General features: G+C 38.6%; 1 protein-coding gene across 2 annotated transcripts; it reads left to right on the top strand.

Moving 5' to 3' along the window:
* Positions 1–3,397: 3,397 nt before the first annotated feature.
* ldb1b (LIM-domain binding 1b) lies at positions 3,398–19,748 on the top strand. Of its 2 annotated transcripts, XM_008317836.3 has the most exons (11): positions 3,398–3,752; positions 12,834–12,927; positions 13,587–13,631; positions 13,843–13,918; positions 14,021–14,123; positions 14,231–14,403; positions 14,552–14,674; positions 14,792–14,875; positions 17,510–17,633; positions 17,740–17,888; positions 18,420–19,748. In XM_008317836.3, the coding sequence occupies exons 2-11, from the start codon at positions 12,908–12,910 to the stop codon at positions 18,645–18,647; spliced, it is 1,125 nt and encodes a 374-aa protein (XP_008316058.1). In that variant the 5' UTR covers positions 3,398–3,752; positions 12,834–12,907; the 3' UTR covers positions 18,648–19,748. The 2 variants fall into 2 exon arrangements, with proteins under 2 accessions (XP_008316058.1, XP_008316060.1); XM_008317838.3 differs by lacking the exon at positions 12,834–12,927.
* Positions 19,749–20,446: the final 698 nt, after the last annotated feature.

The following is a 20,446-nucleotide window of genomic DNA, read 5'->3' as shown; positions in this document are numbered from 1 at the left end:
TTGGGGCGGGCCCCCGCCAAATTTAAAGGTTGCGGAGGTTACTGGTCGTGACGTATGTGGATTTACCGGAAGCAGTGGAATTGTGGGAGTTAGAGTCCTTAAAAGGACTGTTGTAGTACCTACAAGGTGGAGCAGCATTTTCGGGCCTCCAATAAGAGAGCTGAGAAAGAGACTTCCAGAACATGACGTCAGAGCTGGAGATGCAAGGGAAGAACTTGACAGTGCATCCCTGTACAGAGCAGATGGACAATTTTCTGTCCGAGTTTCACAAACATTTTCAAGACTTTGCTGTGCTCGAGCCAGTCGCTGCATTCATGTGGTGCCTTTTTCAAGAAGATGCGGAGGTTGTCGCTCACATCACAAATGGAAAAAAAAAACCTTTTTACCTGAACTCTTCTGGAGTGGAAGATGAGAGTTTGACACCACAAGCCGTCATTCAGCTGAAGTCCGGAGCTAATAGACAGTTCTGGATCTCACTCACTCTCACGAAAATGAAATGTGCTACCTCCTTTGACTGCATTATTTGTCTGCACTTATTTATGTGAGTCAGCCAATTTCCCCACATGAAAATCATTAAGTCCAAGTACTGTTCCACGATGACTGATGATCATTTTGACGCTGTCAACAGCTACTGTCAACAGCTACTATCTGGACTATGCATCCCTGGCTGATTCCAATCAGTGAAAGTCATCAGAGTAAAGTAATGACAAAAAAAAAATGTAAGAGTTAAATTGAGCAGAGTTCATACAGTTATGCAAGGTGGAATTATCTGTATGCTTGCTCGTTATCTCAAATCTTTACTTGTATCTCAAAGCAAAAAAAATTTGCTCAAAAGTGTTTCACTTGCTGCTTTTCCGGCAATCACCCTGAGACAGTTCAGTTCCACGTCCTGTCCTCCTGCCTACCACTCATCCTTTGGGAATCTGTCTTTACAACCCTCACATCAACTGGGTCACTGGGGCCGTTCTGGGGTTGAGCCCCCTCCTGCCATCAGAGGTGCCTCTGGTAAGCTTCAGCAGCTATTCTCTCCTCCAACCCCAGTTCTTCACCTGACCTCTCCGGGGGCTGCCTCTCCAGTGGTCTCTTTCAGCTGAGGCAGCCTTACAGATACTCAAGAATCGATTCACTTCATCGCCCAGCACTCAAGTTCTGACCAAAAGCTCCATCCCTATGAATGGAAAATCAAATTTTGACATTGGAAACAGGGAGTTCTTGGCGGTTAAGATGGCCCTAGAGGAGTGGTGCCAGAGGTTAAAGGGCACCGGGGACACTTTTCAAGGCAACAATACAAGGCTAAGACACTTTTCAAGGCAACAATACAAGGCACGCCGCAAATGATCACGTGATCAAGTGAGTGTGTGGCGTCAGTCTGCGCTCGGGATATACACGCTAAGAACTGTTTTGTGAATTTGCCGGTATTTCTTACGTTGTATTAATTCTATTTTTTAATTTCATAAATCACCATGGGAAAGGCAGATAGGGAAAATAGTAAGAGAACAACAATAGAAGGGAATAAAGATTACACGAAACCATGAGAATGTTGTTTCTGTTTCAGATCTGGCTGTAAAGTACGGCATACAAAAGTCGTAGATTTGGACTATCCTTAAGAACAAGGAAGCAATAAAATAAGCTAAGGTTGCCAAGAGTGACTGTGATCGCCGAGCAAAGATTTCAGACATTAGAAGAAGTGGAACCAGTTGCTTCGCATTTAAATTCACGAAAAGCAGTTGGCCAGTGGCAGTATTTCGGAGACAATAATTTGCGAGAAAGCGAGGTGAACGTTGCGCAGTCACGACTCCTCAGCACGGGAAAGAATGAATGAAATTGCTTTTCTTATTTATAGCTTTACTCTTTACTCAGTCGGGTTTATTTTTTTGTTAGATCTCATTATTTTTGTTGGTTTCCTGTATGAACTGATGTATTTACAGAGTCTTTGACGAGAACATTTGGAACTTCATTCAGAAGCATTTTAGTGGTTTTAGATCACTAATTTTCAGTTGTTATTCGTTGTTCATAAGGATTATTTTTGATTTAGTATTGAACTCTTTTGAGTAACCTTTTTGTCTGGTTAATAAATATTTGGATACTCTGAAATCCCAGTGAATTTTTTTTTTGAAAGGGCGTCTGACATCTGGGCCCATTTTCAGTCTCTCAGTGGCTTTAAACTTTAAAAGTCGCTACAATAATGTAATTGCCAGTGGGGAAAACTTCCAATGAATACCCCCTTTTTAAAGGTATTGAAAGCATTTTCAATCAATGGTTACAAAATTGCATCTTTCTTGAAGCTTTGTTAAAAAAAAACACTATTTAGTAATTAGATACATTACCTGGACAATAAACAGGTACTGCAGTACATAGAGTATAGGGCTGTCAATGTCGAATTAGGTTCAATTCAACCTGCTTGATTCATTTTGAAACACAAAATTCACAGTGCACAAAACTTCATGTCCCTGGTGTTTGTTTTTTTTAAAATTATATTTCCACCACTACCACTGCCAACAGCAGGAAGGACCTGTCAAATTAGATCCGTTAAATTTTGACAAATACTGCTAGTGAATATCTCTATGGGTGACACACTATGCACGTGTTTTTTCTGGTAGCAGACTTCGAGACAGACCCAGGACATGCTGTAGAGTGATTACATCTTCAGGCTGGCTTAGGAACCACTAAGAGATCGTCCCTGAAGGTTTCGTGGAATCTGTTGGGGAGAAAAACATACAGTATGTGCTGCTCTTCTGGAACAGATGCCCCCCCCCAACAACTGAGAAATACATTAGCGTGAGAAGAGGAGGCATGATGTGATAGCATGTTTTATTTTTGCACTGCTTATTTTTGCTGTTCTTATTAATAAAGTTACTTTCTATTCTTCAAAAAATTGACTTTCACTGACAGTGCAAATTATATTAAAATATTCATTCTAAATATTAGGGATAATATCGGATCATATCGGTCCGATATTAGCATATAATTATGTAATATCTAAGTAAGAAATATGATGGGTTTTTCCTCAAATATGAAAAGCCGATAACACAATACCTGGGTTTGGCCAATATATACTAGAATCACTTTAAAATGTATTTTATGCAGATTATGTTAATTTGTGGAAGCCTCTAGTGGGATATCACAATAAAAGTAGGTAATGTGTTAATTCCACAACAGGAGATATGTGATGTGACTTAAAAATAATTTTAGAGGAAAACAGCTGCATAAATTAAGTTTGGACAATACCGGCATATCGGATATTGGCAAAAAGATAATATCGGGCACCCCTACTAAATATGTTAACGTATTGGGATGCCAGCAGTTCTCCGGCATATTAACAAAAAAGAAAAAAAAGAAAGAAAAAAAGAAAGAAAAAAAGAAATGCTTTGCAGTATTAAATTTGCAGTTGTGGGGGATGAGGAGGATCGCTGGCGCTGATGGGAGACAGGAGGAGGAGGAGGGCCAATAGCTTTTGTTCATGTCATTGTGAACAAAGAGCTCCTCGGGGTTCGTATGTAAATCCACAGCAGGCTTTAGCCCAACTAACAAGGCCTCATGCAAGGAAAAACATTTTCCTGATTTAGGCTCAGCTTATTTTTCCATTACGGGTTGGAGATGGTTTTTATTGATCCTATTCAGAGGGACGTATTGTGTCGGCACGTTAAACCAACCACTTTCTAGCAGACCTATCCGTTTTTACGCACGGAGCGTACCTACGGTCGACCACACAGATCTGTAAACATCAGTTTTCTTATTGGACTTCCTCGCAGGTGAAGTATAACTTATTATACACACACAAATACTTTTGTTTGGACCTATGGTTACTATGAAAACTCTACAACTCGGCTGCCTTTGCTTCTTTTTTTCTTCTTTGTATAATCATGTAAAATAGGTTTATCGCGAAGGCGTTAGCATTGTGGCTAATACCAGCTATAATTGTTACTGTGAGTGTCCCAGTAAAATAACGCTTCACGTCAAGGCCTTCAAAGTACGTTGAACATTGTAAGTCTGTACTCGCAAATAAATTACTTAGTGGTGATAATACTGTAATAAAATTACATATGTTACAGGCAAAATTAAATCCAATCATGGACAGTCCAAGCTTAGTGGGTTTAACCTAGCCTTGAGGCTAAGCGTTAGCATTATACGCACGATTCTAATTCCCTTTGAAAATGTATTTTTTATACACGCGAATCATGGTCGTGGTATTTACGAACGCCATCTGAAAATGCATGTCGTAAAACCGCAGTCCTAAGGCGATCCTACGGCGGTAAAAGAGTCAGCTAATGCTTTGGTGTTACTTAGCGATTGTCCGTGTCGCGGACATTTATTTGTTCCTGTAAAAGACAGACATTGTAAACGGCACGCATTGGTACTTGATCAAACCACGATAGGATCTTCGTGTAAATGCTCAACCACCGATATTGAATGCTATCCCTTTTGCACCACCTGGCATCTACACGTTTTTAAGGATCTTGGGCAAAAATTGAGAGTGATGAATGTACGCGAAATTAGATTTCGCCTATATGGCAAAAATAAAGGTTTAATAAAACAATATGGTAGATTAAAAAAAAACAGTTGCAGGACAAGCAGTCCACAGTTGCTACGATTGTGACTACCCTTTCATTAGCCGCTAACAGGGTCTTGATGAGCTAATGGAGAGCCATACAACTAATGGACCCCATAACATCGATTATTTATTCATTACATCCCCCGTGTTTGCTTTTCTGTTCAATGTTGGCTCAGTTGTTAAACTAGTTGTTGCACATAACAAAGTCAGAAAGCCTCTAAATTATCAATATATAAAATAAATGATAACATTTGAGTTTGCCAGTGTCTTCAAACTATATATATATATATAAATATATATATATATATGAATGTGTATATATATATGTGCGTGTGTGTATATATATATGTGTGTGTGTCTATATCTCTTAAACCTATATGTGCACATGGTAATGTGTATGTAACATTTTGACCTGTTTGATGTTATTTTAGTACCGATGGATCGATTCTACATGTTTGTAGTGCAGGGTAAATAAAAGTTGCACATGAACTAATGATTAATGATGCACATACATAATGGCGTCAAGTCATCTTTGGCCTTGTGTTCACATAAATATATTTTATTTCTATTTCACTCTTAATGCTGTAGTTGTTCAATTAAGAAAGACTTTTGACAACCAATGAAAAACAATGGCATTGATAATTTTTCCAATGTTCTTGCAAAAGGGGGTTTTCGCCCTTTTAGTGACCAATGTGTAAAGCCATCTTAATACGTTGGGGTCAACCAATGGTTGATAAATAATTTCTTCTTCTGCTCTTCTGGGATTTTTAAATGTACTCTTTTATGTACAATAGAACATGGAGGGATTATGCACAGATTGACTAAAATGTTTATCATCTTGTCACTGCTACTGCATACCTGTGGCTAAACACTAACAAAATGCTCTGTCTCTAGTTTAAAACACTAACAAAATGCTCTGTCTCTAGTTTTTTTTTAAAAAGAAGCATGGTTTAATTTTCTCTGTTGATTGGCTGTTCCTCAACCATCGCTGTTCTTATTCTTTCTCTCTGCATAAATTAACACAACTTGTAATGTACGTTAAGGCTGTAAAATCCATCCAATTTTGATTGTGACTTCACCATCACAAACAATTTTGCCAATTTTTTTTTTGGCATTATCATTGTCCTTGGCACATTTGCCACGTGTTCCAAATGATCTGTGCATCTGTGCTTTGAAGGCTAAACGTGTATATTTTGGTGGAGATGTTTTAAAAAGTAAGTGCAAGTAAAGATCTGAGAAGGAGGAAAGAGTAGCATTGTTTTTTCAACCGTACAGCAAGTTCACTGTTCACTGAAAGAACTTGATTTAAAGGACCGCAAACATATTTTGTGCACGCTTGGCTACTGGGTGGTATCTTCACCACTCCACTTTTGTAGTTGTTTCAATCCATTTTTGCTAGTAATTTATATTTTAATATTTTTACACATTGTAATAATATTATAATTTCAGTTCTTTAAAGGAAAAGATCAACAGGAAGGTATTAAGAAAACTATCCTGTTTAATAAATGCTACATATTCAACGAGTAACCATGTTAAATAACCCTGATTTTGATACAAATTCGCGTGCAAAAGCCAATTACAACTACTGCAGGTTTCGCTCCGTTTGCGCTGCCAACAGCAGGAAGGACTTGTCCAATTGGATCCATAAAATTCAAACTCTTAATGTGCATTAATTAGACGAGTCCCATGAAGTCTCGTGCATGCTTATCTTCCACCTTTTTGTAATCTTTTCCCCGTGCTTTTTACTGATGTTTTTACAGACCTGGGTGAAGACAACTTTTATTACCAACAATCAATAACCAAGCTGGGGCTGCAACTAACAAATATTTTGATTGTTGATTAGTCATCAATTATTTAAATCCCTATCCCAAGTTAGCCCAAACTGTTGCACAGGCACTTAATGCGGTAATCACCATGTAAAAATTGCACAAGAGTATAGAGTGCGTAGCGAATCCCATATTAAAAGTCAGTGTGAACATGTTTGTCTGGAAAAAGTGTAGAGCCTCTGGCAAGGACAACCAGTCAACATCTTTTTTTTTTTTTGCGTTGAGTATTGGTGGCTCAGATTGGTAACCAACTTGGGTATCAATCAAAAAATGTTGATACTGGTAGCAATACTGAAACCTTCATTTGGGTATCAATCAAAAAATGTTGATACCGGTAGCAATACTGAAACCTTCATTTTGATTGTCTATGAAATTAAACACGTATCATCTCTCTCTCTACCACAAACACTTTAATAGCATTTTACTCTGCATATCGTCTCAGTTTGTATCCTATTACGTTTTACCAGTGACGTGTGGTGAGGTTCGTATTTAGATTCAGATTCAGATTTACAATTGTAAGAACCAAAAAGAGCATCTTATTTTACTGTTCATCCAACAGCATTCACCTGGTAATGCTTCATATCCCATCAGCATTCCTCTTTCAATTACACTTATACCAACGCAAACATATACACAGGAATATATTTGTCCTACAAAGAACATTTCTTTTATACAAATGGATAGAGCACCTTCTTGTGTCTAAGCTATTCATATTTATCGTAAACAAATTAAAGTATAGAGATGAATTAAATTTTGACCTTCAGTAAAACATTAAGTTATTTTTCACTTTAACTTTAAATTCTGGTGCTTTTATTAAAGGTTGTCTATCAGGTTGTTTTTCTTTTAAAGAAATCTGGCTTTGAATGTGCGTGGCTGATCTTTGTGTCATGTCTGCTGAGGCTTCATTGCAAATGTTTGAGGTAACAGTATCCTAAGTTAGTCCAAACGTTATCACACGATACAGAATAAAAGACCATGAAAGCGGTAAAAGTAGATTCTTTTCGTTTTCGTTTGTACCACCACATTTAAAAATAACAACTCTTCTGTCCCGTAGTTTAACGCAAACCTTTTAGCTCCGGCGGTTGGTCGGTCTTCCATCTTTATCATCTTCTGTTTGGACCGGAAGTCCAGTTTTGAGAAATGGTTCTGTCTTGAAATACAATTCATAGTCAGTCGGATCAGGCTGCCTCCCCAGCTGACTTTTCTTTGCACTTTATTGGCTGAGGAACAGAAACTGGCAAGCGTCATGTGACCCAGTTTGTATTGGATCGTGCAGTCAGAAGTGAGGCACAGCTTGCTGCTGCTTCACCCGGGATTTCCGTCCTCTGTTTGATTGCAAAATACTCAAATTTGGCAATTTTACTTAATAAAATGTCAAAAAGTGGAAAATATTAATATTTATTTTAGGTAGGTACTTCTTTTTTTTTTATCATGATGACAGGCGAGGCACTGCGTTTTACCTAGTACTTTGTACCCTTATTTGTTCCTTAATGGACACCTTTTTTTTTTTAAACTTTTGTTTGTTACACCCTATTCGTTACTTGTGTGTGTAGGTAAGAGATGCAAAAAACATGGTTGGTTGATTGAAGATTGATATCTGGTCTGATATTGATGAAATAGCAGGATCAGGCATTGAATAATGCTAATCCTTGATACTGATCTATTTGTACAAAGCAACGTTACAAAAATGATTAGCATGATGTATAGTCAGCTGTATGGCAGTATTGAAATGTGTACGTTAAAGAACAAAAGAAGAATGAAAACGCAAGGAAGTAATTGCGGCGGATGCACCACAAAAAACATGGAACATTTGACAGACCAACAACAAAAAAACCCACCAAAGATCACTTTTCAGTACATTTTCTGGCACCATCTTGGATGCTTTGAGCCAGGGTACAATTTGTCATTGCAGAGGTAATTTCAATTAAGAGGTAAATTCAATTAATCAATGGGCTCTACAAGAGATATCTGGAGCTGATATATTTCTCTTCATATGTTTATAAAGAAGTTTGATTCTTAGTTTTTGTTTTTTTTTTAAACAAAGTTAGGAAAGTAGTGTTTAACTCTTGCCTGACGCCTTCAGTTCTCTGCCAGATGGTGAAGTATTGAGTTTATTCAGCAATGATATGGGAGTGACATTGATAACAGCTCAGCTACAAACAAATGGCATATCACCCAAAAACAAGGCTAACTGCGTTAGGTGTCGCTATGATATGGTCTAATAATAATGTTTTAACTGCAGGTGCACCTGCGTACAACACAACAGGTTCTCTCGTACACTTAGACCACATTGGATGTTAAGTCTCCTCCATCATCCAAACGCTTTATTTTTCAGTTATGCACAATATTTGGTTTCTGTGCTCATCTTGATCTGGTTTATTTTTTTAATTATCCTTCATGAAGTGGACTTACTTTTTGTGTTTAGGAAGTAAAAGTTTATAGCCTATTTCTGTCTCGGCTGCGAAGCTGAGCCCCCTTTTTTTAGTCCTGGTCTGTGCGAGGACATGCGAATGAAGTGAAGAGTGAAATTATCGTGCATGCCAATTATTATCGCGTGACAGAAAAAGGTGTCTAAATATTCCTCGACAGCGCAGGAGCGCACATTATTGTAAAGAAAAATAAATGGTGCCAACTGTCATCTGTGTAAGCGCCTTTGTTTGGGCTTAGCAACAGAAGCCTGAGAAGTTGCAGAGCATTCAGGAGGCATCGGGTGTTTAAATTATCAACGCACCATTTACCGTCCCAGAGCAAAGTCAACGAGTGGCTGACAGACAAGGGGAGATGCCCAAGAAATGCATGAGCCAATCAGTGTGAGGAAGAGAGGAGCATGCTGAATGCTGTGTTTGATCTCTTGTCTTTGTTTATTTTTAAATTTTTATCACAAAAATAATGAAAATATTGGAAATAAAAAAAAAAAAAACGACTGTAAAATACTGCGATACAGCGAAACTCTCACGAGATTGGAATAAAAGAAGTCTGCAATTGACTGAGGGAGCTAAAGGAGAACCGCAGCATAGAGAGGGGTCTCTTCGCTTTTACTCAATATTTCTGGACATTTCTCTTCTCCGCATCTTTTTTCTACCTCGACTGTCTGCATTGTCTGCACAGCTACAACTTCAAACGGCATAAAAAACACGAATACATATGTTAATGGGTGCACCGAATATTCAGCCACTGAACGTTTTATCACACAAACAATGCGGCCACAGCAGGATATTGATATTGTGATGATGCAAGTAAAAACCAGGACTGGGGATCCGTTTCTTAAAGCAGGCTTGGTGCTAAATCAGAGTTAGTTAAGTCTGTATTAGAAGAAACTTTGACTGTCTGGTTTTACAAAGCTGGCTGCACCAAGACGCTGAATTGGTTGCTGTTAGTGATGTTCGATACCACCAATTTCCTTTTCGATCCGATACCGAGTAAAATTTGGTCTGGTATCGCCGATATCGATACCGATATTTTATCATTTGTCTTTTAAATTTAAAAAAAGTGTATTTCAAATCATAGCTTCTTTAGGAATCCAAGACAGAGTTTATTATTTATTTTAAACTCTGGAGTGTACTGAGGTAGCTGCCTCTTTTACTATACAGTCAACACAACAATAGAAAAACCTGAGAACACAATCATATGAAATACTCTGAAAACATGTTATTTGTAAAACAAAAATAAAATAAAAAATCTGAGGACCCATTTGGGACACGAAAGAGTCGGATTTTTTCAGTGAACCGAGCCAAAAGAACCGGTTCTCTAAAAAAAGAGCCGAAATTCCCATCAATAGTGACTGAGTGAGAGCACGGAGTAGAGCCCCCTGTGCTTACGCATGACGCACACACCCAGGCGGAAGAAGAAGTAGTCCCACCAACCGAGCGTCACTTTGACAACATCTCAATAATTTGGATACTTTTCACCGTGTTTCTGTTTAGGATACACCTCATCTCAGAATGCGCAAGGATCAAAAGTATCGATATTTTGATTTCCGAATCGATTTCAGAGCATAAAGATCCAGAATCGGAAGTATCGATATTTCAGGATCGATCCGCACATCACTAGTTGCTGTGGCCACATACTCTGTGGAGCAAACCTTCTCCGTGACAGGTTTAAGGTCCTTAAGTCCAAGTTAAGCAGTCGGTCCGTGATCATAAGCAAGCATGGCGTGCACGTTTGTTGAAGAGCCTGTGTAGATTGCGGCTCAGTTGCTTAGAAGAAATGTACGCCAGGATGTACAAACTAATATATACCTGAATTTGATTCTCAGCCCACATTTCGTTCGCCATTCTCACAGTAGAGGGTCTTAGCTAGGAGCAAATACTTTCTTTTGCACTTTTTTTTTTGCAAACGGTAGTTTCCATTATAACATTGGAAATGCTGACAACATATCCAACAACATGCGGTGTTTCAATATGTGCGCTGACACGCACACCGTGTGGTACACGCACCATAACACACAATGAATGATGCAAATGGTCAGGGTGCTCTTGATGGTGTCCATGTAGAAGGAGCGCATGCTGGGAGCCAGGGCTCTTGGTCTTCTAAGTTTGCGGAGGAAGTACTGTACAAGTACTGTTGGGCTTTTTTTTTTGTTGGGCAGTGTTGATCTTCTAGGACAGGGCCATTAGAGAGTACGCTCCGAAGAACACGGTGCTGCTGCTCACTCTCTCTGCTGTATCACCATCGATAGTTGGGGGGGGGTGTATGCTGGTTGTGCATGCTCTCTTCGGTCTTTTCCACTTAAAGGGAGATATTGTCATTACTGTATCACAAGGCCAGACAGCTCACCTCGCTCCTGTACCTTGTCTCATCACTTTTGCTGATGAGAACAGAAACTTTTAGCGGTTATGTGTCTAGACGAACAAATACGCAATAAATCACAAAAAAAAACATTGTCTGTCGGGATAGAGCTGCTGCGTGTGTACATGCCGCAATATGTTTACGGCAAGTGCAAAACAGTTTGCACGTTAATACATACAATTAATGCCTGGTTAGGACGTTTTCCCGCCGAGGTTAATTCTACTCTCCTCTGTGCACCTGGCCTGTCAAAACTGTTACGGAATGGGACAGGTGTTGAGTTGCCTGGGGAGGTGGGGGGGGGGGTTGAGCTCATCCAGTCAGGCAGTCTGTGGCGCTGATAGTGCTGGTGGTGGTCCTGTGGTCAGTGATGTGTTGCAGGCCTTGCCACATCCGTCCTGTGTCAGCAGTAGTGTAGTAGATGTCCAGTTTCTCTCTCTCTCTCTCTCTGTACTGCCTCTCGGCTGCTGTGATGGCTTTCCTCAGTTTATACAGTACTTTGCAGCGTTTTACTCTATCAAATTTCCTTGGTGGAGCTCACCAAGTACAGCCGCGGCTTGGACGGAATAGCCGAAATGGTGAAAGAGATGGCGAAATACAATACAATTAATGGAAAACAACGACCAGTTTCCGGCGTTAGCAATGAGCCCGGACAGGTGACAATACCTGCGCCTGAAAACTCTCTCCGAGTGTCCTTTTTTTTTTTTTTTTCTACTTCCCTCACTTGCTCACCGAACTAAGAGGTACTGTATGTCGGCAAACTACTATGATACGCAGTGCACGACGTCAACAAAAAACAGTAGTAGTTATTCAACTACTAATAGACTTCACAATGCATTACAACCAAAAACCTTAGAGAACTCCCTTCCACACTGACCACATGCTTGCCTGAGCGAGTTCCAGATAACTGTTGTTGTTGTTGTTGTTGTTGTTGTTGTGTAGACACATGCAGATGCAATCTGGTGGGTGGACATGTCAATCAGACCTTTTGCCAAAGGGGACAGTGGCTGACTTTCAGACCTTTGCATTGGTAGTTGAGATATATTTTGCATAAAAGAAAATTGGATAATCGGTCTACCCTCCAAAATTAAAGAAAATCTACTATTCTAAATCTACTAAATCTACTAAACTATTTTGTTGCGTATTTAATAGAGGCAACGTGTGACTTAAATACGTCCAACAAAATGCAGTGTTTTTCCAATAAAGATTAATACTCACATACTGCACTTGCCTTCATAAGTATGTATAGTGCTCACAAATTTAGATTTGTTTTTGTTTTCCATAAACATCAAAGCCTATATACACTATAACATTTACACCAGTGTAAAGTAAAAGTGTGTAAACTGCACTTTTTGTCATTTATTGACATTAAAATGTTAGTTATAATTCGAAATAGGAGCATTGCTTTTTAGTTTTCCCGGCAGTTATCTCGTAATAAAGCTAGTCAGTTAGCTATGTTTCATTAAAACCCATATGTTTTAATAAGTAAAATTGAATCAGTCGTTGAACCTGTGAACCTGGTTACGATGAAACGGATAGAGTTTGGGATAGATTAGTCAATTATTTCAAATAAGTATAAATCACTTTGTTATTCACTGATTTAGATTTATCATTGGAAAAAAAAACAAAAATCTTGCATTTGTGTACAACTATCTGTACCTGTCTTTCAGGCTGTTCCTTCAAGCCGTTCAAGCTGTACTCCCCTAAGGAGACCCCCAATAGTAGCACATTCCCTACCAGTACCATGCTAGACAGAGACATGGGGTAAGATTTATCACTTGCTCTGTAGCATCTTTCCTCTGCAGTCCTGCTGTTTTTCTGCTTATTTACAGTGCTGTTGCTTAAAATAAAGCCCGCCTGAAAGATCGTCTTGAAAAGACAGTGATTGGCATATTGTTTACTGGTGTCAGATTCTTAAAGTCTATATTCCCAAACCTGTCTCATTGTAATGAACAGGTGCATCCAGGTATTTCTTTCCATTTTTTTTTTTTTTTTTTGGGCAACCACTCGCTCCACTAACAGTGCTTGAACCTATTATAATAAAGGGTCCCTGTAATACTTTTTTTTATTCTGAATTTTCCCTACCTCTTCATAAGTTAAGGTATTTGCAGGGAGAATTATTGGTGTTCGAGAGCAGTGCCCAGGGAGTGTGAAAGTTTTCGCTGCTTCCAATCCAGTAAATACTGTACCAATTTCTAAACAAAAACCACAGAAACCGCAGCATTCAAAGCAAACGGTTATATCGGTTTACTTTTGAATGCTCTCGTAAAGCCAAATGTGTCGCTTTGTTTGTACTTATTGGCTAAGTTGTATTTGATCTTTACACATTTAAGTACTGTTGTATTGTACCTGACTGGGTTTTGAAGTAAGGCAGGTTATCTCTATATCTGGATAACATTATCTTCCTCTCTTTTTCTCTCTAGTCCCACCCCAATGTATCCTCCTACTTACTTGGAGCCAGGCATAGGGTAAGACCACTTTTATTGATGCTTTCTCCATCAGGTGAGAAATTAAGTATGGATTAAGTGGTGGCAAGTTTTTTTGTTTTTTTGTTTGTTTTTTTTTTTTTGTGTGACAATATAAGCAGTAGATGAAACCGTAAGTGTGTGTGTGTGTTACAAGTGAATTCTTTTAAAAGGTTGTCCTTGTTTTCTACTTAATCTTTTCATGATTCTACAGTAGGCACACACCATATGGCAACCAGACAGATTACAGAATCTTTGAGTTAAACAAACGGCTACAAAACTGGACAGAGGTTTGTAAACCAACAGTATTACGTAGGACTCACTCACCAAATAACTCGGTAAAAAAAAAAAGAACTTGGCTACTAATGAACCTCTTTTATACCACTTTGTAGGAATGTGATAACCTGTGGTGGGATGCGTTTACTACAGAGTTCTTTGAAGATGACGCCATGTTGACCATTACTTTCTGTCTGGAGGATGGACCCAAACGTTACAGTGAGAAACAGTCACACCCGTCCAGTGTCACTTATTCCCTGCTTCCAAAGTCATCTGATGCAAAATGGACTGTAATTTTGCTTACCTCCACATTCCTCTCTCACCAGCCATTGGCCGGACATTGATTCCACGGTACTTCCGAAGTATATTTGAAGGCGGTGCAACTGAGCTCTTCTATGTACTAAAACATCCCAAGGAGTCTTTCCACAATAACTTTGTCTCCCTGGACTGTGATCAGTGCACAATGGTCACTCAGAATGGAAAGCCTATGTTCACACAGGTTATTCTTTCATGAGCAATTGAATCCTGATTTTTTTTTTTTTTTTTAAAGTGACCATCTCATGTCTAATAGGCTCATTCTTCAGTTTTTGTCATGCTACCTTTGTCCACCATTGCCATGCTAATTGTAGCCCTTTTGACAACCATAGGTATGCGTTGAGGGACGCTTGTACCTGGAATTCATGTTTGATGATATGATGAGAATAAAGACGTGGCACTTTAGCATCAGACAACACCGTGAACTAATCCCTCGCAGTATACTGGCTATGCATGTAAGTGATGGCATGGTAATTGCAAAAAAAACTAGCAGTTAATTCAAATCTTTAAGTGTTATGTTGTCATAGCCGTTTGTTTTAATGCATTATAAATTGCTCTATTTAACTGACCAGGCCCAGGACCCACAGATGCTCGACCAGCTGTCCAAAAATATAACAAGATGTGGCCTGTCAAATTCCACCCTCAACTACCTCAGAGTAAGTTTCTTTCTTGTCCTCTATTTATATATATATATATATATATATATATATACATATATATGTATATACATATATATACATATATACATACATATACACATATATATTTTTTTAACTTTTCATAATGACATTGATATGATGATATTCATTGGGAATAGCCACATTCATTATTTAGAATTTTTAAAATTATTTTAAATGGGTAATAGAGATTGTTAATTACATCACTTTTTTTTTTTTACATAATATTTAAAATTAGCAGAAAGAAAGAAAAACAGTTACGTTTTAAGTTGGAGTCAGGAAGCAGGTGGAACCCCTTGGCAGAACTCGAGAGGTGTTATTTTGTAGCAGGAAGTTTATTCGTGATTTAAAGACTTAAAAGTATCCACTTACTGGTGTCGAGGAGCAGGCAGGAACAAACGGGAATATAGAGACGCAAGCAGATGTACACTGAACAATGAGCCAACAAGGTCTGTATAGATATATGTATGTGTATATATATGTATGTATATATATATGTATATATATGTGTGTATATGTGTATATATATGTGTATATATGTATATGTGTGTGTATATATATATGTGTATATACATATATGTGTGTGTATATATATATATATATATATATATATATATATATACACACACACATATACATATACACATATATAGGCAGGGCACCAGGTGACATGAATGAGACTAATGAACAAGACACAGGTGAGTGTGATCACACTGATTAACCCAGCAGACACAAGCAGGATGGATGGGGGACAGAGACCTCGCAAGAAAGTCACTAAGAGCATAGAAATGAAAAGAACAGAAAAACAGATATTTTGTTATTTTACAAACCTTTATTTTACCAGATAAATGTTGGAGAAGTTTTCATTACAGACAAAAAAACAACAACAAAATGTTGGTTCTCTTTTAAATAATACCCCCCCATAGTGCTATAAATACTGTAGCTCAGAAAAAGAATCAGAAATAACTGATTGATCCCCAGTGATAAATTATTGGTGTTACAGTTTTTGCAAAGCACGTAACAGAAATTGATTATATCAAAATCAAAAAATATCAACAAAAAAAAAGAATTCAATATGGTCATACTTCAAAGTATATATAGCACTGGGTGTACATTTACTGTTTCAGCAGGTATAATGTGCTAAGTGTAGTGTTGATTGAGCTAAGAGTGTCACAGGTATGGAAAGAACCCAGTAGCAGCACCACCACATCAGAATTAAATCAGTCTTGATTAGAAGCAAACAGCACTTCTGCTAGCAAATGAGGCAGGATCTGGAGACAACAGGCAGGGTTACCGAAGCTTAGACAAGGCGATGTCCTAGGCCAGGTCAGGTCTGGATCAAATAACCAGTTCTGGGAAGTGTTCATGAAGCAAAGACAATCTGGCAAGAGTCGAGGTAGTGCAGCTGTATATATAGGCAGCAGTGGGTCAGCAGATTGAAGAAGCAAATGCAGGAGTTGAACAAAGGAGCACAGGCACAAGGAACAGAGTGTGACGCTAAGAGTTAAAGACTGTGATTGCATCACAGGAAAACATTCCTTGTGGTGTACCTTGGTGGAATAATTCTATTTGTAAAGGTGGTCCTGTAACCCTAGTGGTACAGGTAGCAGGTTGTGTTCTTACCTTCCCAAAGGAGGAGTAGCTGTATGAATTTCTAGTGTTCAGATTAAGTCAAGGGTCCTCTACCCTGGTAGGGAAGTCTTGCTTAAAGACTAGTAATGTTGCCATGCAATGGTCATTTTGTGAAAATTCTCCTTAAATAACAATAAAAGCACCTGGATACTGAGTCTGGAGGCGGGCTACGGCAAAGTGAATGATGTCTAACTCCAATAAGTCAGCTCAATGTCAAGACGGAATATTATTTACTTTACTGTTATGTTACTGGTATTACACGATTTTTTTTGTTTGTAAAGGAGCACAGCAAGCCAGTTCTTCTGTTCTATTACAGTGCAATTCTACACCACTTGAACAGCCTGAAAGCCTAGTTCTATCTTTCTTTCCTACCTAATGACACCACAGTCTCAACACAGAGTGTCAGATTCTTCTTAGATTCGAGTCTCTCTGACATATCTGCATGGATAAAAGTCCATCACCTCCAGCTCAACGTCTATAAAACTACTGGTCTTTCCAGCCATTCTGACTCCTTATGTCTTGTCCCTACCAAAGTAGCAAGAAACTTGGGTGTCATGGTTGATGATCAGCTGTACTCCATAGATCATGTTGTCTCTGTAGCCCAGTCATGTTGCTTTACACTTTTCAATAAAAGAAAGATCAGGCCAGAATCAGCCTAAAAGGGTTCATGCCTTCGTGTTCACTGAGCTACCCTAGCTACCTATTGCTGCCTTCATCCAATTCAAATCACTTATGCTAACTTATGAGGTACCTCATTGGTCAAGTCCTTCTGCTACTCCCACCCTACTCCAGAAGTCCTGCTTTAGTCACAGTAGTCCCATTTCAAGAGAGGAGTCCATGTAGCTTGATTGCTAATTCTCCTCTTGTAAATTGATTTGGATAAAAGAGCTGCTAAATAGGTAAATGTAAATGTAAAGATCCTCTTGTAATTGTTTGATTTTTTTTTTTTTTAACATGTTGCCTCATTGTTCCCTCCTCCAGCTTTGTGTGATTCTCGAACCCATGCAGGAACTGATGTCCAGACACAAGACATACAGTCTCAGCCCTAGGGACTGCCTCAAAACCTGCCTCTTCCAGAAATGGCAGAGGATGGTGGCACCACCAGGTAAGCTAACAACACATGACGACACATCGTGGGCACAGTTATGTGTACTTGCGTGGAAATGTTGGCGAGTAAATGTATGCAACTCACTTTATACTTTGACTTTTAGCTGAGCCGTCAAGACAGCCACCTAACAAACGACGGAAGCGTAAGATGTCCGGTGGTAGCACCATTAGCACAGGGGGAGGAACTAATAACAACAACAACAACAAAAAGAAAAGCCCTGGCAGTGGATTTCCCTTGTCAAGCCAGGTTCCAGTGAGTACATCTGAGGCCTCCAGTAACAAGAGCCAACTGTTACATATGCACTGATTAAGGAGATACTTAATTAATTTAGTTGTTAATTAACAAGAAAAACATGCTCGCAACAGATTAAAGATACAAAGAACAGATAAAAATTCCTATCTTCTTTGCGAGTTGCCATTTTGCCAACATCTCATCAATTTTTAAATGTAAAAACCATGGGTGGAGCCAACTGTGGGCGGGGCTAGTCTCTTTTTAAATTTAAATTAAACACCCCTAAAAAAAAAATTGCCGTATAATGAATAGTAGCAAAACCATATATATTTGCAACATTTCTGTCCCCTAGGGGGGGTTATGACAAAAATTAACAATTTACAATTTGCAAAAGTGACTGTTTTTTTTTTTGGGGGGGGGTAAATTTTCTTAAAACCGCATAATAATAGTCCAAAGCAATTACAACGTGACTTAATAGATCAAATGCATTTTTTTTTTTTCTGCAAATATATGAAACAAATAATGTATTGCTGCTGTTCTGGCACTATGCAGGATGTGATGGTAGTAGGGGAGCCCACTCTGATGGGAGGAGAGTTCGGTGATGAGGATGAGCGTCTGATCACACGGCTGGAGAACACGCAATTTGATGCGGCCAATGGCATGGATGATGAAGACAGCTTCAACAACTCGCCGGTACTCGGCTCAAACTCACCCTGGAACAAGGCCCCGCTCAGCCAGGAGAGCAAGAGCGACAACCCCACCTCACAGGCGTCTCAGTAGTGTCCCACAACCTCAACAAAGGGGGGCAAATTTGTCATTCCTCAGCCTTTAATCCAACATCTATAGCTAGCTCTGGAAGCCAACAATACTATTATCTGCTTACCTACTGAGAAGTCACTTTAACACTAGTATTCTACACCATAGGTGAAACCCAATGAGCTCGGTCCCTTGTCCTCTGCTGTAGAGGAAGTTTAAAAAAAAAAAAAAAAGTTTTAATTATGGCACCACCTTACCCGTCCCTTCTCTCACTACATACACAAAATGTCTAATTGTCTAATTAACTTTTGGTTTTCTACTGTGACCATGAATATGTGCGGAACTGTGCACACCTTGCTTACCCACATTGACGTTTTAAAATGGGTGGGGTGCAGTAGATGTAGCGGAGCTTCAAATTGTGTAGAGCTGCTTTGAGATCTGCCAGTCAAATTGTCATTTCATACATGGCTGACCCTGCATTTGCCCCTGGTCATGTTTTTTTAACAGATGTGTGAGTTTGAAAAAAAAAAAAAAAGTGAATTGGAAAACACAATTGCTTACGAATGAGGAGAAGTGAAACAATCAATACCACTCCATTTACACTGAAAATGTTGAAGTTCTGGGGCATACTAAACACCCATCACTCACACACACACCCAGACAAACAAAAAGGATTTTAGTGCCCTAGTCATTTTTGATTAAACTACAGGGGAAAACCAGGTTTCAAACAGACAACATGCAGATAAACACGCAGTAATACATTTTAGTTTGAATTCACTATGGATTTTTCAAGAATGTTTTATTTATATGAGACACATTTTATTTCAATTGTACTTTTTCTTATCTACAAGTTCCCAAAAGCTAGAGACCAAGGAGAAACACAACTTTTATTTCCTCCCCTCTGAAATGTTTTTATCCGATATATGTCAAAAAAGAAGAGTTTGTCCTTTGTTCAGTTTTTCAAGATTTGAAGTTTGGGGTATTTGTGCTTGTATATTTTAAGGTAGTAGCAGAGTTATGTCTCACTGTAAAAATGTATTTTGACTTAGAGTTACCTGAAGCCATCCCAATCTAATGTAAAGAAAAATTGAAAAAAAAAAAAACAAAAAAAAACACCCCAAAAACATCAGTCCAACTACCCAACTACTCTATTTCCTCTTATGTATTTTTCTTTTTCCAAAATCCAGATCTTTGGGAGTACACATGCACCATAAAAAGATGTTTTTCTTAGTTTTCTAAATTATTTTTGGCAGAAATTTATGTTGTCTACTACAGAAATTTAATATTCACCTATTCTTCATGTCTTTTCCATAGTTCAACCTTTTTTTTTTTCTTTTTTTTTTTTCTTTTTACTTCAGGTGAATGTGAATATCACTTCAACAACATATTTGACATTGTTTTTACATTTTTTGTGAAATCACTGTTGTGGACAGGAGTGTTAAATTGTCCACTCAAATATTTTTTTGAAACCATTTTAAAATTATGTTTCGTACTCATACACAGACACACACACTCATATATGTTTTTTTTTAAAGGGCTGTCAGTACTAACACCTCAATTTTAATTTCACTATCAATCTTCTCACCTTTGCTCTAATTCGGCCGATGCATTGGTTATTTGCACACACTGCAGAAAAAAAAGAAGCACCTCAACCTTAAAACACCACGTTGAAGCCCAGCATGCATTTGTAGAGGCATCACGTCAGACGCCTAACTCGCGTCAGACCGGCCTAGTCTCCAGCAGCTCAGTATTTCAATTTTGAAATTTTGAAAGCAGCAGTCGATCTGTTTTCCAAGCCACTGTCAGAATGCTGAATGTTATGA

The sequence above is a fragment of the Cynoglossus semilaevis genome, chromosome 9 (genome assembly GCF_000523025.1).
Source record: "Cynoglossus semilaevis isolate Cse_v1.0 chromosome 9, Cse_v1.0, whole genome shotgun sequence".
NCBI lineage: Eukaryota > Metazoa > Chordata > Actinopteri > Pleuronectiformes > Cynoglossidae > Cynoglossus > Cynoglossus semilaevis.
Note: the sequence above shows the minus strand (reverse complement) of the source record. Positions and strands in the feature narration are given on the sequence as shown.

Bases quoted from the DNA above. Each gene is read 5' to 3' on its own strand.
- ldb1b (XM_008317836.3), top strand. From the start codon at position 12,908: ATGCTAGACAGAGACATGGG. The intron at 14,876-17,509 runs GTAAGTTTCTTT...TCCCTCCTCCAG, and splicing joins CCACCCTCAACTACCTCAGA to CTTTGTGTGATTCTCGAACC. The intron at 17,634-17,739 runs GTAAGCTAACAA...TTTGACTTTTAG, and splicing joins GAGGATGGTGGCACCACCAG to CTGAGCCGTCAAGACAGCCA.